This window comes from Manis javanica, chromosome 11 (assembly GCF_040802235.1).
Source record: "Manis javanica isolate MJ-LG chromosome 11, MJ_LKY, whole genome shotgun sequence".
NCBI lineage: Eukaryota > Metazoa > Chordata > Mammalia > Pholidota > Manidae > Manis > Manis javanica.
The window spans coordinates 50,120,060-50,142,241 of NC_133166.1; the positions used below are offsets into that span (position 1 = coordinate 50,120,060).

The 22,182-nt window shown below is 40.2% G+C and overlaps 1 protein-coding gene across 1 annotated transcript; it reads left to right on the forward strand.

Moving 5' to 3' along the window:
- The first annotated feature begins 518 nt into the window (after positions 1-518).
- On the forward strand, positions 519-2,519 carry LOC108396734 (follitropin subunit beta). The gene is made up of 2 exons (XM_017659696.2): positions 519-785; positions 2,335-2,519. Exons 1-2 carry the CDS (start codon positions 632-634, stop codon positions 2,517-2,519), a joined length of 339 nt encoding a protein of 112 aa, XP_017515185.1. The 5' UTR covers positions 519-631.
- Positions 2,520-22,182: the final 19,663 nt, after the last annotated feature.

A 22,182-nucleotide genomic window follows, 5' to 3' on the forward strand; every position in this document is an offset into this window, starting at 1 on the left:
AGCCAGTAGGCCACAGGTCTGTACTTCTATAGTGAACAAGTGGGATTGTTATTTTTTAAATTATTGATTTTCAGAATCTAAAAAACAAATTGAGACTCTCAGAGAAGAGCTTCATTACTGTATTGTAGGGAGACATGTCAATTCAGTTTCTCAAAATATATGTATCTATTACACACAGAAATAGCAAGTAACTAATTTTATGGACCAATTAACATGGCCTTTAAATCATTCTTTTAGTAATAAAATGTGACCAAAATTATATGCACATATTTAGGTTAGCTCAAAACACAAAAATGAATTCTCATGTATAAAACTTTCTTTATGAAAATTGAAATGGTCATTAAGACTGAGACTGAAGGGGCCACTTATGAAGATAATTCCCTTGCTTCAGGCTAATCACTTTCATTTTAAGGTAATCCCCTGTGATATTTTAACCCTTAAAAAAATACATCCCAACTTAAAGAATTACAGGGAGAGTTCTGACCTGTAATAGGTTTCTCTTTTCAACTGCTGAAGTTGAATGTGAATGTGGGGTTTGGGGAGGAGGTTTATTTCAGTTCAGTTTGACTGAGTCGAAGTACATAACAGTTAAAATATTCTGGGTTTCTAATTGCTTGTTTCCTAGCCCAGGATGAAGTCAGTAGAGTTTTGTTTCCTTTTCTGTTGCTGGAAAACAATGTGCTGCAGTAGCTGTGAGCTGACCAACATGACCATCACATGGAGAAAGGAATGTGGCTTCTGCACAAGCATCAACACCATCTGGTGTGTGGGCTGCTACACCTGGGAAGACATTTTACCATTACGGAAGTAAGGGTGCTGAAGGTCTGTAGAAGACAACTTTCACTAATTCCCACTTTATCAACACTTTGTCTCTCCTGAATGACAGCTATGAGTCTCTTATCCAGCACTGTCTTGTGTTGTAATTGGGGTTAATTACCATCATACCATTTATATGTTTAGCTTTGGATTTAATTTGGGTAAAACAAATTTTGGGGAGCTTAGACTGATGTAAATAAATGAATGCTTCAGTAATGTGTCAACTCTGCATTTTAAAAGAGCGTTTTTCTGCTATCTTTACCTACTGAGTGATAAACATGGACATGAGGACACATGTATATTCAATCTGGAATATTATCAATAGTCTCCAAAGGCCAGTTGCAATAATAAAGGGCAGACCTCTGCAACAAGGATAGTACCAAAATTCACTTGAAAGCCAAATAAAAATGCAAGCAAGCAATATTATAAAATTCACTGTATTGTTCTACCTTTAATACAAATGCCAACAAACAGCCTGAGAATCAGTCCCTTTAGACTAGAAACAAAATAAAGCAGCAAACCCACTCCCTTCTTTATGCTGTTGAGAAAATCAAGGCATAGAAGCTTCTGTATTCTCATAGCTTCTTCACAATAGACCAGTTAAAGAGCAAAGCATTTCTACTTTGTCATTTTTCTGTAGCATCTGGCTGTGCAGTTCAATAAACTGAAATTGAAAGTGGCTGCACTTTAATGAACATACTTTATTTGATATTAAGTGAATTTGATCAGTAAAATTGAACTTACTGCACTTCTGGTGGGATACAGATCCAATGGTCAGGCAGAGAAATGAATTAACCAGCAGCCCCTTTTCTCTCTTAAAGCCAATTATTTTCTCACTGGGCAAATAGAAAAGTGAAATATATTTGGCTTGAGCTGAATGTTCTGATATTGAAACTGTGTCCTATACTTTGAGATTAAGAACCCTGTAAATATACAGAAATTAAGGCAGTGACAAGGAAAAAGCTAAAAGACAATAGAATGTCCAAAATCCAATATTAGACTTCTCAAAAAACATTGTAGGCAAAGTATCAAAAATTTCGCTTATGACTTATTCCTTTTTTATATATACATAGAAAGGAGTACTTGAAAATAGTTTTCTTAGCAATTAAACCCAAGTGTTATATGTTTTCTATCTGTCAATATAATTTCAGATTACTAAATACAAAAAAACCTTCAAATTCCAAAGGTTATATCTTTACTCTTTTATTTTTACATGCTTTCATGCCATACAAATTCAGATTTTTTATAGACTTTTAGAAATATTAAATATGTGGGTACTACCATGATGGAGAGGAAAAAGTCAGTTATATTTTCTATAACACTTCCAGGACAGTTCAGAAAAGCGGTATAACAGGAGAGTTCCTTTATGAAGCCAAGTTTCCTGTGTTTGAGGTTCCTAGAAGCTGGCCTTCAGAGAGCAATTAGAGCAGGCAGTATTAAATCCCTGTCTCATTTTGACTAAGACAAACAGAAACTTCCAGAATACTGTAACCTAACACTCTCCTTAAACTCCTCATAATCTGGTATACAAGGATCCAGCTGGGCCCAACATCCAGAAAACATGTAACTTCAAGGAGCTGGTATATGACATAGTGAAGGTGCCTAGCTGGGCTCACCATGCAGACTCCCTGTATACATACCCAGTAGCCACTGAACGCCACCATGGCAAGTGTGACAGTGCCAGCAGTGACTGTACCATGTGAGTCTGGGGCTCAGCTACCTCTCCTTCAGTGAAATGAAAGAATGAAGAGCAGCAGACATTTCGGGCTGCCTACCCTTGTCCTGAAGGACCAAGGTGTCCAAGAAGTCTGTCTGTGTAGAATATGCCCAGGCTGCAAACCACTGTGGGCCAGGGGATCATCAGAGCCCACTGATCACTGCTCTCCTGGCAGAGGGGGAGCTCCAGGAACTGAGAGTGCTTGGGCCTGGAGCTTGTCACTCGAATTCCTAGGTCTGGGCTCTTTCAGTTTTGCTCAACTTGAATTTAGGGGCTGAAAGTTGTTTCCCACTTTTAACAGACTTAGAGTTCCTCTAGAGCAATGACATGATTTTACAGATGAGAAAATCCAGACTTAAGAGGGAGAGGTTTCAAGGTGTTTGGGTAGAACTAAACGGAGCAAACTCTCCTGTTGGACATGCAGCCTGCAAGAGGAGGGTTACAATGCTTTAGCGCCATACAGCAGGTACCTGGCTCTATGTCTAACTGGTTAGGACACCTAAAGCACGAGCTCCAGAAGCAAAACTAAGCAAGTGAGACTACTTCAAACTAAAAAGCACAACAAAAGAAATGATCAACAGAATGAAGAGGCAGCCTATGGAATGGGAGGAAATATTTGCAAACCACTCTCCTGGAATATCTCCCACTATGCCATGAAAACACTTCGCCAACCAAACTAGCTCATCTGATAAGGAGTTAAAATCCAAAATACATAAGGGACTCATATAGCTCAACAGCAAAAAATAATCTGATTAAATAATGGGCAAAGGACCTAAATAGAGATACAAAAAAGATCTCTGCACCCCCATGTTTGTAACAGCATTATTTATAATAGCCAAGACATGGAGACAACCTAAGTGTCCATCAATGGATGAATGGATAAAGAAATTGTAACATATATACATACAAAGCAATATTATTTAGCCATAAAAGAGAAGGAAATCCTACCATTTATGACAACATGGATAGACCTTGATGGTATTATGCTAAGTGAAATAAGTCAGACAGAGAAAAACAAGTACTGTGTAATCTCACTTATATGTGGAATCTAAAAAAATGAACTCACAGGAACAGACTGGTGGTTGCAGGGGCCGGGCAGGAGAGCTAGTGGGTATTGAAAATACATGAAGGTGGTCAAAGGGCACAAACTTCCAGGTAGAAGATGAATACGTTCTGGGGCTATAATGTACAGAATAGTGACTACAGTTAATTCTCACCACAAAAAATAAATAAACAAAAAGGTAACTGTGATGTAGTGGATATGTTGACTAAACTTATCATGGTAAGTGTTTCATAATATATACATATATCCAATCAGCATATTTTATGCCTTAAACTTAAACAGTTTTGTATGTCAATTACATCTTATTAAAGTTGGGGAAAAAATTAAAATGAAATCTCTAGAGAATAAAAACAGATTATTCTTTCCATTTGATTTTTTTCAACTAATTTGAAATTCTCAAACTGAGTACATATTAAATCAGTGGGCCTCTTGTAATTATAATCATCTGTCCTGTTCTTGAAGAACAGATGTGATTATATTTTTAGACTGCAAAGATGTAAGGACAAAAATGAAAGTTTAACAGAATCCTGGAGTGGAGAGAGGAATGAAGGCTGCCTCATTCCATGCTGCCAGTTCCTGGATGTTAACACTGAGACCTGAAGTCATGTAAGCTGTAGTAGGATATGAATTAGAACTTTGTACTCCTTATTTTTAGTCTCTCTTTGGACTACCTCCCACTATGCCATGAAAACACTTTGCCAACCAAACTAGCTTATTCAAATATGGCTTCTGTAAAGTGCAGACTATAACATACACCTATATTCTCTACAATGTTTATATGCAGAACTAGACTGCAGCTCTGGTGATGAAATAAGAGGAAGTTAGTGACTCTGGTTACAGGGATTCTGTCTGCCTCACTCTCTTCTGGGTAAATCCTTGGATCTTTGTAGGTAACATTAATGGTCTAAATGTACTCATTCAAGCTGAAATGAAAATCTCTTTCTTTGTAAATTCCACCCAGTTTTGACTTCTAGAGCCATCCAAAATAAGATCAATCTCTTTTCTGCCTGAACACCATTCAAATAGAATAGCTATGTCTTTCATTCCAGCTTGCAGATTAGCAGTTTCGTCAACTGTTCTTTAAATAATGCAATGTCCAGACAGGCTCTTCCACAGTCTGATTAATATTCTTTTCTGTGTTAAAACTGTGGAGTTACAAAGGGCAGAATGGACCCAGACTGAAGACTTTAAATAGGTGCAGACAACGAATTCAAATGGAAAGTCTTCGAAACAACAAATGTGACTATGACCTGAGGCCCCGGACCAGTGCCCGACACATATTAAACTTTAATGAGTGTATTTAAATTCCTGATCAGACCACTGTCCAACTGCTCTCATAGCACTATTGACCTTTGTATTAAGCCTGTGGTCTCAAATACCACTCCTCAAGTGAACTTCAATTTTTACTTAGTGAGGTTTGATTTACTTGGTGAGATCTTTTGCTTAGTGAAGTATGAAACCACTAGGGCAAAGTCTTTTGCCCATTTCAAAGACAAGCATTCTTTTTTGTACTGTTAATACCTACCAATGGAATACAGTCAGCCTGTTGAGTTTGGATTTTGTATCATGTATTCCATCTATTTCTTTTCACATAGAAAAACAGGAAAAAATATTCATGGGAAGAACTTAAATGGAGGAGTTGCAAGATCTAGAATCCACAGAAATACCAACATACCACAGGCTGCCCAAAGAAGTGGCCAAGGATGCTGGTCTGAGAAAACCTGAGTTGCTATCAGGTAACACAATACATGACTGAGAGCAGAGATGTGAGTCCCATCTCCAGTCGGCTCCTTTCTGTGTGTTGTTGGTTAAACTACGTAACCTCTCTGAGCTTGTGTCTTCATTTTCAAAATAGGGATGATATGATAATTAAGTCACAGTAAGAGCTAACACTTACATGGCAGCTACTATGAGCCAGACACTATTTATTTATTAACCCATTTAATCCTCATATACCCCTTTGGAGTGGGTGCTTGTCTTGCCAATGGGTTTCAGCCTCCAGCAAGTTCGCTATGGATTCAGTGTGACCAAAGAAACTGACAGTAAAACGTTCTTTTGGGTGGAAGGGTTTATTACCTGGCTTGTTCTCCTGGCGGTAGGTCGAGCACTGGCATCTCTGCCTCCACCCAGAGCACTGGGCCGAGCTCTCTATATAGCGCAATAATAGCTTATTGCCTAAAGGTGTGGAAGTGGTAGCCTAGCAACAGGCCAGTTACATCATCAGGTGGTTTAAGTTCAGTGAGGATCCTGGCCATAGGAACCCCAACTTCCCCACACTCCACCCCTCCAGGATTCTCGCCTTACAATCCACACACTTTCAATCTTCCACAATGGTCCCTGTGTGAGAAAGCTGGAGCACTGTAACCAGATTCCACAACAGCAACAGAGGATAACTACAGCTTAGAGATAATAAAAATTAAGATACAGCAAGATTTTGATACAGGTAACAAAAATTATAATAATCCTCAAGCTAGCGGAGGTTCCTAACAACAAAAATTATAATAATCCTCAAACCAGAGGAAGTTCCCAATCCACAAAGACTTTAGGGGTGATAAAACACATGTTTTAATGCCACCAACCTAGGCAAATCTTGCCCATCACGTAGGATGCATGCAAGAGAGTGGTCCTGTGATAGGACTGTAGCAGGAAGGGGGACCCTTCCAGGTCTTGTATACCATACTTTTACTCCTTTCCCCGTGGGGGGTTATTGAAGGGTCTATATAGTGCTATTGGAGGTGCATTTTGTAATCACTGCCTCAAGGCTGGCTGCACTGTCAGGGAAGCCAGCTTTCCCATCTCTGATCCCGACAGAACAATTCCATCCACCCCTAAGTCCCACAGATGCAGGAGCCAAGCTGATATTGACTCTGAGGGCTTCTGCCTAAACTGGGAGCCCAAGTCCACCAGCTCAGCCTGAGTATAGGGGTGGACGATAGAGTGCCCCATGACCTGGGGAGGGGCTACTCCTCTCCTTGGGGAACTTTCAGCTGCTGGGTCTTTATTTTCTTTACAATCACTGGGCATGCTTTCAATACAGGAGGCGCCAGGGCCTCCGGCACCACCCCTTCATCCTTCTCCAGCTCCTCCATTTCTGGGGCGGATGGCACCTTTCTCTCCCCTCCCTCGAGTGCCTCCTCTGCTACAACCTTTACCTTTTCTACAGTGCCTCACAGCAATGCTAGCTCAGTCTTCAGAAGGTCTCTTACCTTCACCTCAATGCTTCGCCGCTGACGTTCTCATGCCACCTCCGCCTGTGATTCCCTCAGGAATCAACCAATGGCACCTTGCTGCCAGTGCTCTCAAGCTGTCTCCTCTCACATCAAGGCCATCTCTTTCTTCAGGGAATCCACATAAGTTTGAAGCTCACGTTCTCATGCCGCCATTTCTTGGGTCTCCTCTGTAGACCTTTTTAAGACTGTGAGAAGCAGCCAACCCACAGTCCCCGCTGCCTCACGGGCACTCTGCTTCTCAAACGATCTGCTTACTATACCAAGGGCCACCCCTACTGCCTCGGGTGTCACCTCCACTTGCCTCCAGTCCTGGGGTGGGGCCCAGCCCTCTAGGAGGCAAGTCACCTCAGACCACATACCCATTGGGGGACGATCCACTGTTTCCCCAGTCACAGGGCAGCCCACTGAAGCACCCCTCCCATAAGGGCAGCCTGTCTTTTTCCTTGGTTAACAATGAACCCTGCCAACTTTCGCCAATTGTCTGGCCAATGGGTTTCAGCCATGGCCAAGTTCACTATGGATTCAGTGTGACCAAAGAAATTAACAGCAAAACATTCCTTGGGGTGAAAGGGTTTATTACCTGGCTTGTTCTCTTGGCGGTAGGTCGAGCACTAACACCTCTGCCTCCTCCCAGAGCACTGGGCCGAGCTCTCTATATAGCACAATAATAGCTTATTACCTAAAGGTGTGGAAGCAGTAGCCTAGCAGCAGGACAGTTACAATATCAGGTGGGTCAAGTTCAGTGAGGATCCTGGCCATAGGAACCCCAACTTCCCCAGAGTGCTATCTTCATTTTACAGAAGAAACAGATTCAGAAAGATGAAATAATTTGCACAAGCCATGCAGCTATAAGTGGGGGAGTTAGGATTTAAACCCAGGCAGTCAAGCCCCAGAGTTTCTGCTTACAGCCATTATACTACAATAAGCATGAGTTCCAGAATATTCTCTCCTTATTGCCATCACTCTCCTCAGCAGCAGTAAAGAAAAGAGAACATTAGGCTGGAAGTCAGGGAGGCCTGGGTTCTACTCGCAGTTCCTCCCTGACTAGCTCTGACCCAGACCAAATTACTCATCACTCTGGGCCTCAGAATACTAATCCTTGGAATGGAAATGTCCAGTAGGGTCCATGAATTCATGCTTTGAAATGCCCAAGGGAAACTCAAGGAAGTAGACTAAAAGGCTTGCTCTTTCCACAGAGAAATATTTTGCTTGCAAATATAATACATATATTCCATGAGTGCATAGGAAGCACTTGAGACAACCACAGCTATCATTAATCACTTACTTTTCCTTTCCCTTTTTGCCCTCACACCTCCAGTGTTTCCAACTTTAGGAAAAGTTAGAAAAGCTACGTGTCTCAGTTACCCTCACCACTTCAGATCCCAGAGAGAGCTATTAGCATGGAAAAAGCCTCGCAGAAATAAGGCCAGGGACCACCGTTTCTAAGCCTGTTTAGTCTTCCAACAGCTGACCTTGATCTTCTGGCCAGCCCTGAGCCAGCCACCTGAAAGGCTCTTTAGACCCAAGGCTGTGAAAGCACAGTGTTCTAGAAGCAGTCATAACCTTCCAAATCCACTTAATCCCTTAATCCCCACCTCCTACCAGGGCGGGAGCCCACAAAGAATGCCTGCCTCAGCCTTTATGCAATAGCAGCAGCAAAGACCTGAGCCCCATCACAGCCTGTCTGCTCTGACCATGAGGCTCCAGTCAGACCTTCTCAAACTCTGAGGTTCCTGCTTTTGGAGGAAATGTTCTCGTGCATAGCTAGAGTTGCTAATATGTAAGTGATGAAATCCAGAGTACATTTGGTATTTGAACAAATGTCAGATGTTTTCCCTATGCACCAGATATGAAATATAAACGAGGAAATTTAAAAAAAAGCAAAAGGCAAGCAAGCAGGCTGCTCTGTATCTGGTGCCACTTCTGTCCTCCAACAGAGGATTCTACAAAGTTAAGTGAGAGTCTCACCGCATTCTTGAACGTTGACCTTATTAAGCCCTCTTTATTGCCATTACTCCCCACAACAACAGAAAAGAGAATATTGGGCTAGAAGTAAGTCAGGAGATCTGGGTTCTACTCATAGTTCCTCCCTGACTAGCTCTGTGACCCTGAGAAAGTTACTTTATGTCCCTGGGCCTCACAGTCCTAATCAGGTCACAAATGCATACTCAGAGAGGCCCAGAGAGTGATGCAATGAATAAAACAGATGAAGGAGTATCTTTCAACAAATACCCTGATTGCATGTCTAATACATAATAGCATACTTTGCTTCCATAAAGGGATATGTCAATTTCATTTAGTAAACTTTTAATTTTGAATGGTTTAAGATTTACAGAAAAATCACGAAAACAGTAGTCTATAGACCCCACACCCAGTTTCCCCTCTTGTTAACATCTTAATATTAGTATCATTTACCAAAACAATGTTTTTCTTTAAATATGCAGCCCTCTCAGGCTACCTACAGATAAAGAGAAATAGTCCTCTATTAAAGAACGAACAATCTTATCTTGATAATTCAGACTCAATTAGAGATACAAGGAGAGTACAGAGGCCCAAGTACTCTGCACAAATCCCAGGAACGGGAGGAGCCACAGCACAGATTCAGGGGATGGCTGCCACCCAGGAGGGCAGAGCCTGCATTCCTACATCCCTGAGGTTTTATTTCTCAGATAAACCATAATTCCAGATTTTTATGTGAAACATACCAATTTTTAAAGATTGGCTTATTTCTTTTCCTTTTCTTAAAATACTACACTGGCCTAATAAAACAGCTATGCTCACTGGATTTTGGCCTGTGACTTTCATGTGGGATCTCTACTTGTACTAGTTTCAGTTGGCCACAGTCAAGAAGTCAGCAGGACTGGCTCCCCAGGCTCTGAGAGGAAAGCCTATGTCCTTGCCTCTTTCATCCTCCGGCGGCCATCGGTTTTCCTTGGCTTGAGGACCCTTGCTCCATCTCTAAGCCGTATCATTCCAGTTCTGCCCCTGTCAACATACGGCCTTCTCTTCAACTCTGACTGTTCCTCCATGCCTTTTATATGAGTGCTATGATTACTCAGACCCACAGAGATAATCCAGAATAATCTCTCCACCTCAAGAGCCTTAATTTCACATCTGAAAATTCCCTTTTTCCATACAAGGCAACATTCACAGGTTTTGAAAGATTAGGATGTGGACACACGTGGGGAGATCAGTATTCAGCCTACCACACTAGTTTATAAGCTAAATTCCTTTCCAGCTTATACATTTAAGGATTCTCTCCCAGATGACTTTCTTCTGATGCCATCTTTCTTATGATTCCACTTTCTGAGTCTTCTATCAGAGAAGCTACTTCAGCAAATATTTTGGGGGTGTGCCATGTGCCCAACAATGTGCTAGGGACAGGGGGAGAACTAAATATGTAAGAACAAATTTTCTCTTCTATTCCAAAGATTCTCATATACTTGGGGAAGAACAAGAATTTCCAGAAGGTACAATGCTCTGAGCAGTCACTTCACAAGAAAGATTTTCATTATATCTAGAGGAAAAATTGGAGATACACTTTTTTTTTACAGAATACTACAAAGGTATGTGTCATGTAATCCATTTACTGACACACCTGACAGAACATCCATTTGTCACCATTTCCACATATGAATGCCATTAATTCACACTGAACAGGACACAGGCTGTGAAAACACAGTCTCAGGGTATAAGAAAGGTCAACAACTCAGAGATGAAACTGGGAATGGACATGCCAGGACCATCTTATTCCCCTAAATCAAGCTTTATACCCAAATGCTACAGCCATAAACTAGTAAGCAGGAAGGCTTTTCATCAGAACCCTGAAGTGGACATTTTTTGGAGTGTCTGCCCCATTCCTAAGTCGACGGCCAGCCCCCTTTCTCCAGGATATGCATCTCCCTCTGACTCACTGAAATGCTTTCCTGGCATATCTGCAGTCACTCATTTGATTGAACCAGCAGACATTTGGTTTATACAGCTCCATCCCTGGACATTTGGAATTAAAACCAAGAGTTGAATTAGTTGAAACCTGTAACATAGAAATTCAAAGATGAGGCATGACCATCTTTCTCCATCATAGACTGGGGATGTAGAGAAAACCATTTTACACAAAAAGAAAGCCAGCAAGACGTGAAACAATCACACACAGGGAGACTAAAGTGATATCCAGAGGAGCCTCGTGGCTTTTATGTTTCTACTTCCAGTCACTTCCTGAGGCTTGGCTTCATTATTGTCCTTGAGTTTGAAGAGACAACACTGTTTCTTTAAAATAAATTTCCTATCCTTCCTTAGGTGAGATCAAATCAGCTTCTGTTACTTGAAACTAAAAAAGTATTAAGTCTCCTGAGATCTCTCAAAGAGCTTCCCTTGAAGGCTCCCACCTACTGCTGTCTCTACTAAAAATGTTTTCTACTATTATTGTGCTCAGATCCCTGTCCTTTAGGAACTATTTCAGAAGAATTTGGCACCTGGCTTCTGTAAGACTTGAGAACAGAGGACACCTTAGGCAACATAATTCACACATCAATTTTGCAGAAGTGAAATGTTTGGCCTAATTTCTCAAAATAAAGTCATTTGTATGGGTGGTTAAATTTCTCATGTCCCAGTTGCTGAATGGTTTCATGTAAACCTTGAAAGTTTGCAGAGGTTTGATAAGCATCCCAGGTGCTGTCCAAATTTTAAGGAATGAAACAATACCTGTTTGACAGATACCTGTCTGGTGCTTTCACTTATTAAACAGGTACGGAAAGCACGTAAAGACAGATCATTCAATGTTCTGCCATTTACAGAATGTTTTCACTGACAGTGCCCCATTCAATCCTCACAATAGTCCACTGAGAATGACAGAGTAGGATTCTGTCTTCCATTTTAACAGATTTCAGAACTACTGAATGATCTGAACTAAGAAAAGGGCACTGGACTCTGAGCCCCTGGAGGGTAAGCACTAAGTCTAAGGAATCCTGACAAGCTAACTGTCCTGCCCAGTAACTTACACACAGTGTTTCAGGGGTGAGAAATCATTTCATCTCACAAAGCAACTCCAATCCTCTCAGAGTGGGTCCCAGCAACACCATGTTGAGAAGGATTCTGAGAGTGCATCTGGACTCTGAAGAAGCATTGTGATTCATGCCACCTGCTGACAGGTAAGGGAGAGACGGGGGCAGCAGTGCTCAGTATTTCCATCCCTACAGTAAGTGCTCTATAAATGTTCAAACTAGCAGGCCTACGACTGAAAACCAAGTCACTTGACTGTTCGCTGGTGTTCTTTCCATTACATTAGACAGCATCTCCCCTCCAATCCCTAGTACCCTAAACCAGGCGTCAGAGAACTACAGCTCTAAGACTAGTCTGCTGCCTGCTTTTGTAAGTTACATTGTATTAGAGTACAGTCATGCTCATTTCTTTATACATTGTCCACACACAGTTCTGTGCAGGGACAGAGTTGAATAGTCACAACAGAGACCAGGTTGCCCACAAGGACTAAAATATTTACCATCTGTCACCTTATTGAAAAAGGCTGGCCAACCCCACCCCTAAACCAAATCAAAGAAGTTCAAAGTAGCACCAGTCAGATCAATGTAATCCTATCTTTTCTTCTCGCTAGAAGAAAGTTGCTCACCTTTGTGCTTTAGTGACAGATTAAAGTGCACCTTGCCATCACTAAGCATTCTAAGATAAAACAGGTAGGTGTGTACTCCTTATTGGGCTATTCATGGATTGGCTGTTTAAGAAAAAAAAATCTCTACTATGCAAAAAGGACTTTAATTACTTGCACCTGAGGTGATTAATTCGTTGAAGGGTAAAAGAGAAATACAATATAAAATGATAATAACATTAAAGCCTACTGTAACTCCTGTTCAACCAGGATCCAATCAACGAGAGACTCATAATTTATTTTATTTTCCTTTTTGGGGGAAATACAAAGATTGGTTCATGGAATTAATGAGAATCAGTTTCCAGCATATCCACTCAAATTAAAAGTAACCAATTTTCCTAATTACAACACTAAAGCCTTATGCATCATGTAAAGAATTTTTAATCTTTGTGAGACTTAACAGGCAATATTAAGTCAACCAGTGTTAATGAGCCAAGCTGTCCAAGTTTTGAGCACACAGGACAAGAGTATATTGGTTTATCTTTTAACGTTTGTTTTTTATGAGGTATTACAGGAGTAAAGCCAATGAATAGATAAAATGAAAATGTATTGAGTTAGTTGCCTCTAGTTGCCTTTTTTTCCTTCTGGTTTCTCATCTGGTTCAGAACTCAGATGGAAAAGACTGTTAGCTACTGGAACACCTTCAAATATCTCCCAAACATTTATCCTGTGGATTTCCTACACTTACTACCCCTCTGACTTTCTAAATCCTTGTTTCTCTCTTCCTAGCCCCATCAGTCTGAGAATTCATTTTTACAGACAGCCAGCATTTTTATCTTTAAAAATTATAAAATTAAAAAAAATACAAACACAGAAAAGGAAGAATATTAACCTCACTTATTCTTCCACCCTCTAAAATTGTGCAGCCCAATAAGGTAGACACCTGCCCTACATGACTGTTTAAATTTAAACTTGAATTTAAATTAATTCTAGTTAAATTTAATTTGAAAATCCAGTTTCACAGTTGCACCAGCCACATTTCAAGTGCTCACAGCCACATGTGGCTAGTAGCTATATCAGGCAGCAAAGGTATAGAATATCTCCATCATTACAGAAAGTTCTATTGGGTAGAAAATTTGGGATTTAATATGGCCTTTCAATTCATTATTGTCCTTCTATAAGATCAATTTCAATGGCTGCAAAATATTTTTCTGTATTGATTTACTATAATTTCTGAAACCAGATGTTAGACATGGATTTTTTTCAAAACATTTTTCAGTCCAGTTCAGAATTACTGAATATTCTTGAATACCTTCAAATGGTTTTAAATTTGTGGGATAACTTACAGAGTCAAAGAGCACACACATTTTTAACACTTCCAAGAGGTATTGTTAGAAAGAATATCCTGGCTTGGAACACATGTCTAGCCCTCCTACTTCTCTGAAAGAAATGGGGAATAAATCAGAATGACTTACTTCTCAACAGAAAGCTGTTTGAATAACAAAGAGGCCATAATGTTAGTATGCTAAGGATTCCTGGGAATTTGTTGATTGCAATCACAGGAACATGTCTCCTGGAAGAGGCTGTTCCCTATTCACACCCCAGGAATAGATCCAGTGTTCCTTTAAACATCAGGCGAATCAAGTTGTTCTCTTAGAGATGCTTGGAACCTTTCTCACTGGAAATTTGATATTAAATGTAAGGCTAACCATAGGTATGTTTTGCCACTGGCATGTCACCATTCTGTTTAGCATCTTCTGCCCCATCACCTGTGATACTGTTATCACTTAGGTTTCACAAGGGTGGCTAATTGTGGCTCTCAACATGGAAAGCACTGGACATACTTTTCCAAACATGGCAGAAGAATATAATAGACTCTGGAGACAGGATGCCTGGGACAGATGCTTACTCTGTCACTTGTTAGCTGTGTCTTTTGCCATGTCATAAAGTCATTCTCATTTCAGTTTTCTCATCTATGAGATAATTAGTAGCATTGTTATTACATGTCTGATACATATTAAGCATCATGTAACTGTTCGATGAATAAATAGTCTAATCAGCCTAAAATGTAGTGGGATTATCTTCTGCCTTTATCCATACATTGTGCTTTTGGTTTACCATGAGCTAAACTTCAACTTGAGTCAATTAAAATAGTCAGACAATCATTTCCCAGGGTTTGCCACATGGGCAGCATGTTTTCTCTGTAGGGAGAATAGTTTATGGTTAAGTAAGTTTGGAAAATGTTGCTCCTCTTCTGGAGTTGGAATGCACATTGGCATATCTGGGGCAGTAAAGAAACCTGTTGACTTGAATTTAATGAAGCATTTTCCAAAATCATTTGAAATGGACATTTTTCACTGAATAGCCCGTCCTTTAGAACAGGCTTTAGGCAATGCTGCCCCCCATTAGCACAGTGTCTTTAAAGACACCAATTCATGCAATGAGCCATTAACTTTACTTTTCCTCAGAAACATATGATAAGCCTCCTACCCTCACTCCCATATTGTGCTTGGATTATTGATTTGTCAAAACTTTTGGCTGAACTTTCCAGTCTCACTAATGAGTTTTATCTATCTTGTTAGCTTTATTTTTTTATTCTAGCCCACCAAGATTTAGGAGGAATCTTATGACTGAGCATTCCAGGTTCATCTCCCAGAAAATATATTAGCTTGATTTTATTTGGTCTTTCTCCAAGTATTTGGCAAAGATATCAAGGAGAATAGGCTCAAGGATATGGCAAGTCTGCTCAGGATTGTCTGTGTCAGTGACTTCTAACCATTCAGAAAATAATTCCCATTAATGTGTTGGTAAAATATTTTCCAAGTATTCTGATACGAGCCTGATGAAGACATTGCCTTTGATGGAAGGGAAAATTGGTTTTATTACAAGCACCCATTCATCAGCTAGTGGCTGTAGGGGGCATGCTTTCAGATAGGTTAGGGGCCGCCTCTGGGACCCTTGGTGTTTCCCATAGATGAGGAAGGGATGACTTGCCATATGTCACAGATTTGCCAATTTGGCCTTATTCCAAAGAAGAGACTAATTCTCTTCTTCCTCTTGATCCAGTGGAAGACCTTGCAGATATTTTAGGTCAAAAACTATTCTAGAACTTCTTAGACTTGATGCCACCAAATCTACTCATCCCTAGAATTAACCCTGAATGTGTTTCATTGACTTGATAGGATAGAATTTCTTAACAAAGCACAATTTATGTTAACAAAACAACAGTTTAATAAAACTGTCTTAAAACAAAAGCCATGTAACCAAAGTCATAGAACCTGGAATCAAGATGAATCTTGAGAAGAGGAAATCTGTTTTTTTTTTTCTTTTGCAATGGGGCAATGGATTCTATTAAAAAAGAGCTTGTGTTCCTTCACATTCAATTCTACTAATAGGTTAAAATTATTCCAAGGTCCCTTCTAAATGATATCATATTTTAAGAGGCATATTAAAAATGTGTTTTAAAAAGAATATTGAGAAAATAAAGTGCTCTTGCAGCACATGAGGAATGGGGGAAGAATAAGGCAGGGATAAGACAAGTGTGCTAAAACACTTAACAAAATGTGCTGATAAAATTTCCACTGGCATTTAGAAATGATCACCAAATCCCTACATCAAGCCAAGACTTGCTTCTGTGCTCCAGACCCATATTTCCGACAAACTACTAATAGTTATCTCTGTAGAATTACTGAAACACCTAAAAATTCACAGGCCCAAAACCCAATTCATTATGTATCTCCTCAAACTGGCTCCTTCTCTTTTGCTACCTATGTTGGGAAACGGCACCTACTGTTCCTGGTCACCAAATTAGGAATGTGATGTCATCACAGACACTCTCTTTTCCTCACCCCTACAAACCAGTGACTCAGGAAATTCAGTTCCTACAAAAACAACTAGTAACAATCCTAACAGTAGCTTACACTTTTTGAGTATTTCTATATGCCAGTCCCAAGTGCTTTACATACATTAAATTCATGCACGGCCTTAAGTAAGATTCAAATCCTTTCCTTCCACTCCATTCCTACTGCCGGCTTCCTAAGTCAGGAGCCCATCATTTCTCCTCTGGATCACAATCTTCTCCTAACTGGTGTCCCTCACTCTGGCCCCCTCAGACCACTGGTCTATCCTCCACATTGTGACAAAAGACCTAATACCAAAACCTGATCTTGTCATTTTCTGTTCAAAATCCTTGCATAGTTTTTGTGGCTACAGGGATAAAATTCAAATTCTTTCATATGATCATGGACAAGCACTCTTCACTTCTTCCTTCTACCTGCCGTCTTGTTTATAAATTACTTCAGTTTCCTGAAACACATCCACATCATGCTGATTCACTTCCTGCCCCTGCTTTCCTAGTCTCTGTGAACTTCAGTGCCTTTCCAGCTTCCTGCTGTCTCTGGAACTCCTTTTATCCTTCAAATCTCAGTTCATACTCCACTCTGTCTTTGAAACCTTCTTTGCCCAACTCCAAAGTACTATCTCTGTGTTTGTATTTATTTTCTTTACAAATCTGTCTCTCTGATTCTCCCTGATAGACTGTGAGCTTCTTAAAAACAAGTTTAAAACTTTATGTATTTTAATATCCTCAGGTCCTGGCTGCACACTCTCCTTCCAGAAATGAAAGTTATACTCCATGGAGAGTGCAACTGCATAACCTCCCTTCTAATATCCTATAATACTCTTTCAAGATCTAACTACATATAGAGAATGCTTGGCGTTATAGAGATATGAATCCCAGGTGTCCCTCCAGTTGTTCAGCAATGGCTTTCTGAAAATGAACTACTGGTGTGTACCACACTACATATTCCAAAAATTGCCACAACCCCCCATGGTCTTCTTGCAATAAGACATCAACTTTTTGCCCACTGCGGGGGTGACATGTTCCTTCCCTTTGAATCTGAGTGGTCTTGTAACTATAAAAGAAGTGCCACTATATGACTTCTACAGCAAGACCAATAAAGGTAATATGACTTCTGCCTGGGACTTTCAGGATGCTCACTGTGGAATGCAGCCACCATACTGTGAAGAAGCCTGACAGCCACAGGGAGCCACCATGTGTAAGTTTTCCTGCCAATAGCTCAGCAGACCCAAGCCCCTCCACACACGTTGAGGCTGCAGATGATTCCAGACTTCAAGTTACTCCAAGCCTTAGAGTATTCCAGTAGAGCATTAAGACATCATGAGACAGAAACGACCTATCCCTACTGTGCCTATCACATGTTCTTGATCACAGAATCTTGAGTGTAATATAATGGTTGTTCTTTTATTACACTATATTTGGGGTGGTGTATTATGCAGCAGTAGAAAAAATGATATGATAAGCGATAGGCCAACATTTCCTACACCACTCTAAAAAAAACCTTTGTGTCCTTGAGATATCACTAAGTTTTCCGAGAAGAAAATAAAGACAGGGGTGAGAATGGTAGTTCTGAGGTCACTTATACTGTATCTACAACTTAAAGATTCCCATTGTGTAAGAGCAAACTAATGGTCTTAAGAAGCCCAGAAGCAATGACACAAAGTGCCTACTACTGTCCAGATTGAATTTCTCAAATATATTTGATGGTTGACTCCTTTCATCATCACAAAGCACCCAAAAAGAAAAAAACTACTGTTTATAGAATGGTCTGAAATATTTGGTTACATGAACTTAAACTCCCTGAATCAAAAATGATGACCAAATGAAACAGAATCTTATTTTTTGCTATGGCCTTAAAGTCAGGACGAATGGCCTTAAATGAGAAGCAGAAAGTGGTGAGGCCATGGTTGGAAGGTTCAGCTAGCACCCTGTGTCTCCCCTCAGAGGTTTGAAGAGGAAAACAGCCCCTGTCAGGTAATGAGAGGAGGGGGGAGAGCTTTGGACCCCATGCATACAAGGCCCCACACATGTTGGCAGAGAGTGCACAGGCCCTGCCTTCAGCAGGACTGAGGAATAAAGCTGTCCCTGCCAAAGAATGATCAGCCTGAATACATTCAAGGAGGGAAAAGATGGAAAACAAGCAGACAACCACTCAAGAGGAGACTCCAATTCCAAGCAGTACAATTCCTTGCTTTTCTGAATGGCTTCTTTATTTCAAAACAAAAAGGATTCACACACCAGAGAGGGAAAGTGATACTCAGATAGTCCAGAACAGTTAATCTTTGTTGTTCACACGGTGCTCGGAACTTTGGAATCAGTGAGTGTGTCTTACGCCTGGGGCTTGATGCTAAAGTGGCATTTTCAATTCTCAGGTTTCCCATCCATTTATGTTATTAATGTTCTGCATCAAAACATCAGAGCCTTGCTCTTTCGGCACAATTTGATGCTGATGAGAGGCAGGGTGATGCACAAGGTTACCCATTACCTGAAGCCAATTGGCTGGCTCACCGCACGGGTTATCTGAACTGTGGTGCGCGCCTCTGCCACCTAATGGCCGTCTGCCCAAAGCACACTCTTGTTCCTCAACTTCAGCAGTCTTGATTGCTAAGATTTTAAGGGGATGAAATTCTCCAGGTCAAGAAAAAGTAAAATATCTTCAGCGTTGTTTCAAAGACATCCATCATTTAGCACCTTGAGATTATCTTTCATTTGGAAATTAAAGAGAGGTAAACTATAAAGCAGAAAGCTCCTGGACGTTATTTAAACAGAGCTGGACTTGCAGTTTAAAGATCTGATTATGAGCAAACCACTGTATTTCTTAGAGGCTCTACTTGTTCATTTTAAACTGAGGAAATATTATTAATTACAGGGATATTGTAAAAATTGCTGACTGTATGTTGTTTGTACATAAATATATATACACATATATATATATGTAAATACAAACCACACATACATACATATTGACAGTTGTAGAGTCAGTAAATGGACATTCACAGCATGTCTCTGATGTGTCAACAAGGGGAAAAATTCACTTTCACTGCATCACTATGCTAAGAGATTTGTGTTCTTCAATCTATGGTGTGTGCTATTGATAGAGAGGAACTGGGCTAAGTACTAGTTCACCATCTTCTTTAGTTCTGACAGTAGATCTTTGACTTAGATATTATTTCCCCATCATTGGTGTGAGGAAATCTCTGAGGCTCAATGAGATTGAATCATTTCTTCAGTTTATAGTCAATCAAGATTCTAGTCTAAATTTGCCTGGGTCCAAAAGTGAGCTTCTAAAAACTTGACCTTCAAAAGGGTAAGCCATATAAACTACATTATAGTATCTTAGGTGATGAAAAGTGAGAACTGGTGAGAGTTCAAAATCCATTTGGTACAGGGGTTTGAAATCTTGGTTCTACAGAGATACTTCAGTTGTTCTGGTCACCTCACTGCTGACATTCTCTGAATTATTTATTACCACAATGTTGATTAACAAAACATCACAAGGGCCCAGCAGCATAAAAAGCATGGATTTCTTGATCTGAACGTCTGAAATCAATTGGATCTTGGCTAGGTAGTTCTGCTGATCTTGACCAGACTCAGTCACACGTTTGGGAGAGGTATGGTTATTGGCTTATCCAGGATGACAAGGCAACTTGGCTCTGCGCTCTGTTCCCTTAACCTCCAGCAGGCTAACCTAGGCATTTTTTTTCTTTTTTTTACTTTAAAAAAACTTTTGGCATCATTAATATACAATTACATGAACAATATTTTGGTTACTAGATTCCCCCCATTATCAAGTCCCCACCACATACCCCATTACAGTCACTATCCATCAGCATAGTAAGATGCTATAGAATCACTACTTGTCTTCTCTGTGCTATACTGCCTTCTCCATGCCCCCTACCCTACGTTATGTGTGCTAATGATAATGCCCCTTACTCCCCTTCTCCCTTCCTTCCCACCCATCCTCCCCAGTCCCTTTCCCTTTGGTAACTTGAGTCCATTCTTGGGTTCTGTGAGTTTGCTGCTGTTTTGTTCCTTCAGTTATTGCTTTATTCTCATACTCCACAGATGAGTGAAATTATTTGGTACTTGTCTTTCTCTGCCTGGCTTATTTCACTGAGCATAATACCCTCTAGCTCCATCCATGTTGTTGCAATGGTAGGATTTGTTTTCTTCTTATGGCTGAATAATATTCCATTGTATATATGTACCACATCTTCTTTATTCATTGATGGACTACTGATGGACACCTTAGGTTGTTTCCATTTCTTGACTATTGTAAATAGTGCTGTGATAAACATAGGGGTGCATGTGTCTTTTTGAAACTGGGCTCCTGTGTTCTTAGGGTAAATTCCTGGGAGTGGAATTCCTGGGTCAAATAGTATTTCTATTTTGAGTTTTTTGAGGAACCTCCATACTGCTTTCCACAACGGTTGAACTCATTTACATTCTTACCAGCAGTGTAGGAGGGTTCCCCTTTCTCCACATCCTTGCCAACATTTGTTGTTTGTCTTTTGGATGGTGGCCATCCTAACTGGTGTGAGGTGGTATCTTATTGTGGTTTTAATTTGCATTTCTCTGTTGATTAGCAATGTGGAGCATCTTTTCATGTGCCTGTTGGTCATCTGAATTTCTTCTCTGGAAAAGTGTCTGTTCAGATCCTCTGCCCATTTTTTAGTCAGGTTATTTGCTTTTTGATTGTTGAGGTGTATGAGCTCTTTGTATATTTTGGATGTAAATCCCTTATTGGATATGTCACTTATGAATATATTCTCCCATACTGTAGGATGCCTTTTTGTTCTACTGAAGGTGTCCTTTGCAGTACAGAAGCTTTTTAGTTTGATATAGTCCCACGTGTTCATTTTTGCTTTTGTTTCCCTTGCCTGGGAAGATATGTACATGGAGAAGTTGCTCATGTTTATATTCAAGAGTTTTGCCTATGTTTTCTTCTAAGAGTTTTATGGTTTCATGACTTACATTCATGTCTTTGATTCAGTATGAGTTCACTTTTGTATATGGAGTTAGACAGTAATGCAGTTTCACTCTCTTACATGCAGCTGTCCAGTTTTGCCAACACAAGCTGTTGAAGAGGCTGTCATTTCCCCACTGTATATGCATGGCTCCTTTATCATACATTAATTGACCATATATACTTGGGTTAATATCTGAAGTCTCTATTCTGTTCCACTGGTTTATGGGTCTGTTCTTGTGCCAGTACCAAATTGTCCTGGTTACTGTGGCTTTTTAGTAGAGCTTGAAGTTGGGAAGCGAGATTCCCCCCTGCTTTATTCTTCCTTCTTAGGATTGCTTTGGTTATTCGGGCTCTTTTGTGGTTCCATATAAATTGTAGAACCATTTGTTCCAGTTCGTTAAAAAATGCCATCAGTATTTTAATGGGGATTGCATTGAAATGGTTGATTGCTTTAGGCAGGATGGCCATTTTGACAATATTAATTCTTCCTACCCAAGAGTATGGGATGAATTCCCATTTATTAGTGTCCTCTTTTCTCTCATGAGCACCTTGTCGTTTTCAGGGTAATAGGTCTCTCACCTCCTTGGTTAGGTATATTCCTAGGTATTTTACTCTTTTTGATGTAATTGTGAATGGAATTGTTTTCCTGATTTCTCTTTTTGCTAATCCATCATTAGTGTATAGAAATGCAACAGATATCTGTGTATTGATTTTGTATCCTGCAACTTTGCTGAATTCAGATATTAATTCTAGTAGTTTTGGAGTGGATTATTTAGGGTTTGTTATGTACAATATGTCATCTGCAAACAGTGACAGTTTGACTTCCTCCTTACCAGTCTGGATGCCTTTTATTTTTTGTGTTGTCTGATTGCCGTGGCTAGGACCTCCAGTACTATGCTGAATAAAAGTGGGGAGAGTGGGCATCCTTG

Bases quoted from the DNA above. Each gene is read 5' to 3' on its own strand.
- LOC108396734 (XM_017659696.2), top strand. From the start codon at position 632: ATGAAGTCAGTAGAGTTTTGTTTCCTTTTCTGTTGCTGGAAAACAATG. The intron at 786-2,334 runs AAGACATTTTAC...AAACTCCTCATA, and splicing joins TGTGGGCTGCTACACCTGGG to ATCTGGTATACAAGGATCCA.